The sequence below is a fragment of the Squalius cephalus genome (genome assembly GCF_949319135.1).
Source record: "Squalius cephalus genome assembly, chromosome: 4".
Lineage (NCBI taxonomy): Eukaryota > Metazoa > Chordata > Actinopteri > Cypriniformes > Leuciscidae > Squalius > Squalius cephalus.
This window is the reverse complement of record NC_137125.1, coordinates 41,506,461-41,516,283: the sequence shown is the minus strand read 5'-3', so window position 1 is coordinate 41,516,283 and position 9,823 is coordinate 41,506,461. Positions and strand designations below refer to the sequence as shown.

The following is a 9,823-nucleotide window of genomic DNA, read 5'->3' as shown; positions in this document are numbered from 1 at the left end:
GGTCTTTAAACACGCATGGATGAATCTGAGTCCTGAGATGAAGAAATAACTGATGTTTTGACAAACTGCAATCCAAATGAGACCTGCTTTTCATTTTAAGAAGCTAATATCATATTTCATGTGTAAAATTATGAGAAAAGTCTGTACAATTGTTTGTTTTATATACATTCTGGACGCTTCACCTCCAAGTAAACTGTCTGTACAGTTTCTAAGCCATTTTTATATAATTATAGAAGAATCACACATAAAAATAAAAACTAGTGCTGCAAAAAAGTCATTTTTGTGTTTGATGCAAGTTAAAATCAGATGCCACAAACATTTAGCAGTGAGAAGTATGACATCTGTTTCTGGATTTTTGTGAGTTTGTGTTATAGTGTGGATAAATAACATTCCTGCTATTATATGTACAGTTTTAATTGACTGTACAACCTGTGTTTAAAGAACTAACACACTTCTATCAATTTATACTATTATAGTATTTATGAATGTTTTGAATTAGCTTTTATTTTTCATTTAAGAATTTAAACATTCCAGTTAGTTGCAAATATTTCTCATTTTAAAGTTTCCATCTCATATTTTTAGTTTTATTTCAATTATAGTAAACAATTTTTAATAGTTTTATTTACTTGCAGTTAATAATGCAAATAAGGAACTAGGATGCGGTTGATCATCCTTGTAAAATAGAGCTTTATTGTGCAAATGCATATTTCTCCTCAGCTTAATCTGGAAATAATTTAACATATTTTTTCATGTGATTGCGTATACTCTCAGCAATCTGGGCATCATTTTTCATTCTATTGTAGTAGTCCAGGAAGAGTCCGTCTGGATTTACCAGGTATATGATGATTGTGTGGTCCACAATGTAATCCCCATCTTCATCTTTAGGACCAGCGCTGGCATAGACCCTATAATCCCGTCCTGCATGCTTCACTTCCTCCGCAGTGCCCGTCAATCCAACCAGCCGTGGATGGAAATCCTTCACGTACTTGGCCATAGCAGCCACGTCATCTCTCTCAGGGTCAACAGTGATAAAAAGTGGTTGGACAGGGGGCAGGCTAGGGTCTTTATCCAGAATACGCACCACATTGGTCATTTTATCCAGCTCGTCGGGGCAGATATCTGGGCAGTGGGTGAAGCCAAAGTACAAGAGAACCCAACGGCCCAGGAAGTCGCGTTTGGTCCTGCGCTGTCCTGTGTGATCCAAAAGATGGAAGTCTCCCTGTCCGACTGCCACTTTCCTCAACTGCTCCAGTCTCTGTATCTGGATCCTCTGCTCTTTCTCCCGGTACACATACCACCAGGTACCAATAATACCACCTCCGAAAAGCAGCGTCACAACCAGACGTGTACGCAGCTTGATCCCTGCCAACGAGCTGGAGTTTGGAGTTTTAGAGGAGTCTTGAGAGTAAAAAGCTCTTTGTTCTCCAAATAAAGGTGGTAGACCGTAGTGTGGTGGAGGAAAACATTGAGCTGATGTTCTAAAGAGGGACTGATGGGTCTTTTTGAGAGCTCTACATGACGGGGACAAGGCCTTCGGCATATGATGTGAAAGTTTAGTTATTTCTCTCGTTGTTGACCGCAGGATGCTCCATGACATCACATGCCATTTGAGTCCTCTGAGTCTCAACATCCTCAGCACAACTGATGGAGACAAAGAAAAAAGAGTGGAGTGAGCTGAACACTCAAGGACAAATGTGCTTGATGAACTACAATTTTAATCAAGGTTCTAAATCCTGGAGATCTGCCTTCCTACAGACCGACATGCTTTCATTTTCAAGTGAAAAGACCTTGATTATCTGGTACATCAGGTGTTTATTTAGGGTTTGAACTTAACTCTGCAAGCAAATCTCCAGAAACAGGACTATAATAACACCCCTATACCCGTATGTATTATGAAAGAATATAAGAGTGTACAAAACCCCATTGCAATCTCTTTATTCACCGTAAACAGTGGAACAATGCTTAGTTATCCATCTGTGTAAGAACCAATAAATAAATACAAATTTTTGTCTTATTTTTTATAATACTGATAATTGTATTAAACTGATAATTGATAAACTATATTAAATAGACGGTATAAAAATAAACAAATAAAAACATCGAAGGATTTTAAACTCTCACTGAAATACACGCATTCCATGTCAATGACAATATTAGCAAGCTAGCTCTGTGAGAGAAAAAAAGACTTTAAACCACTATCTTTGGTCGGTGGAAATACAGGACTCGTGTTATATAAGCAAAATCATGGTTAAAATACGTTTAAATGTTACTAACCCTACAGTTATAGTCGTCTGTCCTCACTACAAGATACAAGCTTGAGCTCCGCATGTGACAACCATAGAGAGCCTAAGTCCCGCCCCTCCGCTTCCGGCTCATGGGACCTTATTTCGGAAAAAATATGTATGGAAGTCAATGGCGAGAGATAACTTATCTTTTTATTCCGTCTGAACTGTGCCCTGAACTACACATATGATGTTTGTCAATTTAAAAGGTAATTATGAAAGTCAAGAAAGTCGCAGTTTGTCATAAAACAGAAGAGTAACGTTTAGTTTTATGTGAAAATCGCTCAATGAACTACATCTCTCGTCTCGCACTATGTACGTCACAAGATCCGTTGCTCGTATGTGTGTATTCTGGCTCAAAACACTCAGGCATGACGGCGTAACGTTACCATTATAATGTAAGACTATAGAAAAAATGACAGACGTTAGCTTCAGTAAAGTTAGCTTCATTCATTGAGAGAAAAGGTATGACGTCGCGTGTGCGCCTTCTGGGTTTGTAGTCTTTGTAATTACGTATTTTCACAGTCTTATACCTCAGCAGGTTTACATCAAGCTGCGACTTTCTTGACTTTAAAATGTATCTTTTAAATTGACAAACATCATATGTGTAAATCAGGGCCCAATTCAAACGAGATCAAAATATTTGTTGTCTCTCGCCATTGACTACCATACAATATTTTTCCGAAATAAGGTCCCATGGTGGTCGACCGGAAGGGGAGGGACTTAGGCTCTCTATAGACATGTAACGTTAGATTGTACAACATTCAAGCTGCGTGAGACTTGTGTTTCGAGGTCGCAGATTCATTTAAGCCATAAAACGTTGATCGCTTAATGATCGCTTTTTTTATTATTGCTTTAAATAAAATATAAATATTTTACATATTACATTATTTAGCAATAAGTATTAATATTTGTTACACACACACACACACACACACACACACACACACACACATACACAATGATAGATTCGTCATTAAAGGTGTTGCCGAAAAGCCACTAGATGGCAGGTTGATGATAAAGTTGAATCTTTATTTATGTTTTTACAGTATATGAGATGAATAGTTGAGTAGAAATGTGTAAAATTGAAAGGTTTATTTATTTATATGGTATGGAAATTGTAGAGAATATACACTGCTTTACATCCAACACACAAGAAAAACAAACACAAATGGACTACATATTTTTCCTTGTGAATCTAAAAGTCGTTATATTCTTTTACAGTTGAGACTGCAGATAGCAAGTTTAAGAGAATGGACCTACTTATCCTGGTAATAATCTGAGACCTTTCTCAGAGTAGTTGTTGTAATTTATACGAATGCTGTTTTTTTTTTCTTCATTTCAGACCTTAATCACATCGTTGTCAGAAAGTACAAAAGCAGATTCTCTAGAAAATGTAATTTTTGCGTTTGTTCGTGTGTGAAGTTGAAGTGTGAATTAATTATTTCATTCAGCAAAGATGCATTAAATTGATGAAAAGTGATAGTAAAGGCATTTATAATTTTACAAAAGATTGCTATTTCAATCATGAAAAAAAAAGTATCACGGTTTCGGTAAAACAAATATTAGCCTAAGAAGCACATCTGTTTTCAACATTGATAATAGTAAAAAAAATAATAATTCTTGGGCACCCAAACAACATATAAGAAAGATTTCTTAAGCATCATGCGACACTGAAGATTGGAGTAAAGATGCTGAAAATTCAGTTTTTCCATCACAGGAAAGATTTTGATTTTAAAATATATTAAAATTATTATTTAATAAATTATAATATTACACAATTTTACAGTATTTTATATAAAATAAATGAAGCCTTGGTCAGCACAAGAGACTCCTTTCAAAAGCATTTAAAAATCTTAGCAGCTCCAAACTTCTGAACAGTAGTGTATTGTGATGTGTCATGTAACCCAAGGTATTTTCTATTTAGGGTGTTTTTGTCTCTGATTAGATCATATAGATCTCTACGTCAGAAATATCAGCTCCAGCCCCGGATGTTGGATCCTGTGAAAGATATCTGTTTTGTCTGGTGTCCAAAACCAGTAAAGCTGTCAACAGCAAGTATTTTCTAGTATCCAAAACTATTAACAGCCTATCAGCCTGAGAGTTGGACAGAGAAAACCAGGGAAGAGCAAAAGCAGGAGACAAAATAATGATGATAAAAACAACAGAATTTATTCAATAATCTTAGTTGCATGTGTTTCAATGCTCAGACTTCATCTGACCAGTGCAAATCCAACAAGTGTTATTATACCAATGCACAAGCAATGGAAAATTACTGCTTCAAAACATAATTCTGAGACGTTAAAAACACTGAAATGGAGACATTCTCTTTACTCATGAAGACAAACATCTAACAAAACATTTAACATGTAAATCAAATAAAAATATAAATAAATTAAATTATAAATTACACAAACGAGTAATGATTATAAAATTAAATCATATAAAAACAAAAGAAAATATAACAAGGTGCTCTCTTAAGGTAACACACCGGTTGCTATACTGAGAATCCTTAGATTCTTCATCGGGTTTGGTCCTGCGCTGTCCTGTGTGATCCAACAAATGGAAGTCTCCCTGTCCGACAGCCTTTTTTTCCTCAACTGCTCCAGTCTCTGTGTCTGGATCCTCTGTTCTTTCTCCCGGTACACATACCAATAATACCACCTATGAAAAGCAGCGCTACAACCAAACGTGTATGCAGCTTCTTGAGTCTTCTTCAGGAGTCTTGAGAGTAAAAAGCTCTTTGTTCTCCAAATAAAGGTGGTAGACGGTAGTGTGGTGGAGGAAAACATTGAGCTGATGTTCTAAAGAGGGACTGATGGGTCTTTTTGAGAGCTCTACATGACGGGGACAAGGCCTTCGGCATATGATGTGAAAGTTTAGTTATTTCTCTCGTTGTTGACCGCAGGATGCTCCATGACATCACATGCCATTTGAGTCCTCTGAGTCTCAACATCCTCAGAACAACTGATGGAGACAAAGAAAAAACGAGTGGAGTGAGCTGAACACTCAAGGACAAATGTGCTTGATGAACTACGATGAACTGATTATTTTAATCAAGGTTTTAAATCCTGGAGATCTGCCTTCCCACAGACACGCTTTCATTTTCAAGTGAAAATACCTTGATTATCTGGAACAATGCATAGTTATCTATCTATACAAAAACCAATAAATAAATAAATCATAATTTTATACCTATCTCCTGTTGGTCCTCCACATCCTTCAAGTGCTGTGGGTTGTGATGTGGAGGCGCAGCGGATCGACCTGCGCAGACCCATACGCAGAAGAGTGCGGTGCACTGTGTATTGCGACACATTCTTCACATTACCATCATTATACGTTTGTGTGACTTGTGCCACAGTATTCTTTCTGTTGTCTCGGACCAGATGGTTTAGCCTTAGTTGCCCTCGTTCATCGATGAGCCTTGGGCGCCCAACACCCTGTCGCCGGCTAGTGGTTTGCCCCTCCTCGGACCACTGTTGGTATATTTTCACCACTGCTGACCGGGAGCAGTCCACAAGCTTAGCCGTTTCAGTAATACTCGTACCTAGTCGCCTTGCCATAACAATTTGGCCCTTTTCAAAGTCGCTCAGATCTTTATTCTTGCCCATTTCTCCTGCACCCAACACGTTTATTATATGCGGTTAGCTACTACATTCAAGCAAGCGGCGAAAGACTTGTGTTTCGAAGTCGCAGATTCAGCATAAAACGTTGTAATTTGAAAAATATTATTTAAAATAATAAATGTTTTACGTGTATTACTTAGTAATAAATATTAATATTTGTTACACACACACACACACACATTTGCAGATTCGTCTTTAAAAATGTTGCCGAAAAGCCTCTAGATGGCTGGTTGATAAAGATGAGTGGGAATGTGTAAAATCGGAAAGGTTTAGAAATTCAAATTGTATCGCATATACATAGTTTTTACGTCCAACACTCAAGGAAAGCAAATAAAATTAATCCAGAAATTGTGTTCCTGTTTATCATAGAAGATGCGTGTTAACGTCAATTTTGCATTAATTATGCATAATGTATGCCTGGTAGTGCCCCGCGAGCAGTGGAGCTCGAGTCGTATCCATAACAGCGGATTCAAACACAGTAGCTCGCGCACGCTCCGTTGGAAACATGGACCCTTCACCAGCGTCCTTCTACGGACCCCTGGATAAAAACAACCCTGTCCTGTCAGCATTTCAAAGTGACCTAAAAGAGTTTAAAGCGCATATAAAGAAACTTTTAGGCTCTCCGAACTACGACAATCGATCCTACTCCAGGGGGTAAGAGACAAACAAGACAAAAAGAGCTAAAATCTTTAACAAAAAATAATGTCATTGGTGTTTTGTATTATGTTATATATTATTTTACTGACGTTTAAGTATAATTAATGTACTTTGTTAACTGACAGGTCCATAAAACTGTTTGAAACATGGAACAAGTATAGATCTCGCCTTCCTCCATGTTATTTCGAAGAGCACCTGTTGCAAACTGCTGATTTCCTCCTTGACACTAAGGTAATGACAACTGTATTTTAATTTTTACCCTTTTTTTTGCCACAGTTACTTCAAAATGTGTTTTGCTTAATTTATCAATATAATGTTTTCTTTATATAGGCTAAATACTCTTTATAATTCCTTATAAGCTATACAGGCTTGCTCTCTGGCAAGGGTACAGACTCTATCTGCAGCAGTTTTGCACACTAAGCCTGGAAAGCATAAGAGATGTGGAGCACTTCAAGCAGTCCTTCTTCTCAGATGGCTTTGGTTCAAAGAGAGCCAAACTTACGGTTAGAGATCCTTCCTGAAGTAGCCTACATTTAGCTGTTTTCAATATAAATGTTAGTTTCTTTAGTAAATTGTGTGGTTTGATTCATAATAAATGAACTTTGATCCGTGTGTCTGTTAGTTCCGTGCTCTTGAGGGAGAATGCCAATGCATCTTCTATTTGGAGAGAGAGAAAAGTGCACTTCCAGACCAGGGTGGGCTTCAAAAGTTGCTGAGCATCCTGGGATTTCTGCGCATTCTGATGCAGGCTGTTCTGCCTGATGAAAGTTTATGCTGGATCCTGTACAATGGTATTTTCAGCATCAATATGTCTGGGTGCTGTACAAATCACACTGACAATACGTGGTGATGTGACTTGTTTTCTATATTTCCTCAGGCTCGTTACACATGTATAACATATGCAGGTTCCTGATGTCAGCAGGCCATGCTTCACAGGTTCTCAAAAACAGTTTTACATGCTTTGTAACACTTTTAAGGGTAACAGTACTGTTTACAAAAAAATATATTTCAAATAAATGCTGTTCTTTTGAACTTTCTATTCATCAAAGAATCATGAATAAAAGCAGCACCACTGTTTTCAACACTGATAATAATAAGAAATGTTTCTTGAGCAGCAAATCGGCATATTTGAATGATTTCTGAAGTATCATGTGACTGAAGACTGAAGAAGACTGAAAAAATTGTCATTACAGGAATAAATCACATCATTTTTTTAAATTTTAAGTAGAAAACAGTTATTTTTAATTATAATAATATTTCACAATATAAGCAGCCTTGGTGACCATAGGAGATTTTTTTGAAAAAATCTTACCAACCCCAAACTTTAAAATGACAGTGTACCTAAACCTTATTAATATTTCAAGATTAATAGATGACCACACTAGTCTAATTTTGTTTACCTCAGGTTGTTATACAATACAAATAAGCAGAAATATAGAAAAAAGAAAAAGATAAAAAAAAATGCAAATAATAATAAGTATGTTAGTGAATATGTATAAAGCAAATCAGCTACTTAAAAAATTTATTGACAACATGTATTACATTTCTGTGAATCTAATCCCTTCATGTTTGGAGCTTTTTTTGTGCAAATTATGTACTTTTGTTTTTTAAAATTTTTTTGGTCTTCGTTCAGGTTTTAGAGTACTTACTATGGGCATGCACATGTCTAGAGACTTCTGTTCCTCTGCTGACGGCCAACTTCCTGCCATGGAGGTCCACACTTTGCTGTGCTGTGTGTGAATGTTACTTTCATGACTGTGCTTCAGTTCAGGCAGAGGTGGGTTTTTCACGCAAAAACAGTGTCGAAAGTTGCTCGATAAATCATCTTATAGCTTTATGACGGATATCAGAGACCACATAGGCATTCTGTCATTCTTGCCTCTTGTTGTGCCCTTACCTGGCGTTAGGTGTTTGCGCGCCGAGCCCTTGGCAAGATCAGCGAACTGGCCAAGCTGGAGGAGATTACTGGCTCCCAAGTGTCATTTGAGACCCAGCAAGCTTATAAAGAGGCCACAATAAAAGTGAGAACTGTAGCCTAAATGAAACATGCTGTTGTTTTTATAGTTCTTGTATTTTAACTACTATATTTTCATGCCTGTCTTGAATCATGTTATTGCTCCATTGACGGAGAGAAGCTTGCAGTGATGGTGTTTAAGCGTTCAGTGTACGAACCCCGCAGGAAACCGAAAGGCCTCTTCAAACCCAAACAGAAGAACAATTTGAAAGAGCTACAGCTAGTGAGTATTCACTTTAATGAGGTACGATGCCTCTTTTCCCTAGTTCTTTTCTAATATCTATTCTATCTGTTTCCCTTATTTCTCTCTGCAGACTCCATGGCCTCGCACGCCAACCGAGCGTATCCTGATGGAGATGTTTGAGGGAAATGCTGCTCGGTTTCTGGCTGTGCTGGAAGCTCTGCATGACAGCTCCGTCAGGCCCCTGCAGACCGGCATGCCTGAAGAATTCGAGGTCCAGGACGTGGTACTGGAGCTCATTTTGGCTGGCAGTAGCTTGTTGTCTGGTAAACTTTTTCATCCTCTCTGCCCATGTGCAACTAAATATCAATTGTAGAGTGTAAATATCCCTTTTTTTATGCAGCATTTGGTGATACTGAACACACTTTTGATGAGAGCATGCCTCCCTCTGTGAATGCAGTCACTCCTACCTCCTCTCTCTTTGACACGGCTGTCGCTGGTGAGTCCTTGAATTTAACTGGCCATTTATTTTACTTCACTCTAATTTGTGTTTGCTCAGGGTCTCTATTTTGTGTCTCTCAGGAAATAGTAAGATTGCAGTAGATGCTGCGGTGAAGTTTGTTAAGCAGCTCTTCAGATATGAACAGTGGAGCACGTTCAGCTCGCTCTCTTCTGCTCTTATGTCAGCGCTAGCTGTGAGTACATCTGTGATACGGCTTAAAAAAGCCCGCCAGACTGCTTTATTTAGTCTCTTTCTTGGCCTGTTCACAGAACATGGAGGGCTGCTCGTTTAGGAAGTATGAGCTGGAACTGAGGCTTTTGGAGGCTGTGGAGGGTTTGTTGTCCACTCAGAGAGTTAAAACCACCATGAAAGATGCTGCTTTTGATGGTCAAGCTGGTACCACTCAAGAATTTAATGATTTCACTCATAGCAATAATCAAATAATCGAGATTTTTATTAATTCATTGATTAATTGATTGAATTTTTTTCAGTTATTTTTTATGTACTTTAATTTAATAAAAAATGTTGGGTTATCGATACCGATAACTGATAATTCTTTAT

General features: G+C 37.7%; 3 protein-coding genes across 3 annotated transcripts in view; 1 reads left to right on the top strand and 2 right to left on the bottom strand.

The window, feature by feature from the left end:
* Nucleotides 1-261: 261 nt before the first annotated feature.
* On the bottom strand, nucleotides 262-3,068 carry sco2 (synthesis of cytochrome C oxidase 2). Its single transcript, XM_079868935.1, has 3 exons — nucleotides 3,023-3,068; nucleotides 2,275-2,346; nucleotides 262-1,641 (listed from the first exon to the last, which is right to left on the bottom strand). The coding sequence occupies exon 3, from the start codon at nucleotides 1,628-1,630 to the stop codon at nucleotides 719-721; it is 912 nt and encodes a 303-aa protein (XP_079725061.1). The 5' UTR covers nucleotides 1,631-1,641; nucleotides 2,275-2,346; nucleotides 3,023-3,068; the 3' UTR covers nucleotides 262-718.
* Nucleotides 3,069-4,432: 1,364 nt separating this feature from the next.
* Nucleotides 4,433-5,956, bottom strand: LOC307157076 (uncharacterized protein). Its single transcript, XM_079868849.1, has 2 exons — nucleotides 5,478-5,956; nucleotides 4,433-5,249 (listed from the first exon to the last, which is right to left on the bottom strand). Exons 1-2 carry the CDS (start codon nucleotides 5,891-5,893, stop codon nucleotides 5,162-5,164), a joined length of 504 nt encoding a protein of 167 aa, XP_079724975.1. The 5' UTR covers nucleotides 5,894-5,956; the 3' UTR covers nucleotides 4,433-5,161.
* Nucleotides 5,957-6,251: 295 nt separating this feature from the next.
* Nucleotides 6,252-9,823, top strand: part of cfap54 (cilia and flagella associated 54) — a 34,537-nt gene continuing 30,965 nt past the window's right edge. Inside the window, exons 1-12 of the mRNA XM_079869444.1 lie at nucleotides 6,252-6,562; nucleotides 6,691-6,796; nucleotides 6,925-7,068; nucleotides 7,188-7,356; nucleotides 7,443-7,501; nucleotides 8,199-8,342; nucleotides 8,473-8,586; nucleotides 8,701-8,802; nucleotides 8,894-9,086; nucleotides 9,164-9,259; nucleotides 9,343-9,455; nucleotides 9,532-9,658. Coding sequence (XP_079725570.1) covers nucleotides 6,414-6,562; nucleotides 6,691-6,796; nucleotides 6,925-7,068; nucleotides 7,188-7,356; nucleotides 7,443-7,501; nucleotides 8,199-8,342; nucleotides 8,473-8,586; nucleotides 8,701-8,802; nucleotides 8,894-9,086; nucleotides 9,164-9,259; nucleotides 9,343-9,455; nucleotides 9,532-9,658 — 1,516 coding nt within the window. The 5' untranslated portion in view covers nucleotides 6,252-6,413. The remainder of the gene's footprint in view (nucleotides 6,563-6,690; nucleotides 6,797-6,924; nucleotides 7,069-7,187; nucleotides 7,357-7,442; nucleotides 7,502-8,198; nucleotides 8,343-8,472; nucleotides 8,587-8,700; nucleotides 8,803-8,893; nucleotides 9,087-9,163; nucleotides 9,260-9,342; nucleotides 9,456-9,531; nucleotides 9,659-9,823) is intronic.

Excerpts from the sequence above, each read along its gene's own strand:
- sco2 (XM_079868935.1), bottom strand. The coding sequence starts at position 1,630 with ATGTTGAGACTCAGAGGACTCAAATGGCATGTGATGTCATGGAGCATC.
- LOC307157076 (XM_079868849.1), bottom strand. The coding sequence starts at position 5,893 with ATGGGCAAGAATAAAGATCTGAGCGACTTTGAAAAGGGCCAAATTGTT. Across the intron at positions 5,250-5,477 it reads GGAGGACCAACAGGAGATAG|TTGTTCTGAGGATGTTGAGA; the intron begins GTATAAAATTAT and ends TGTCTCCATCAG.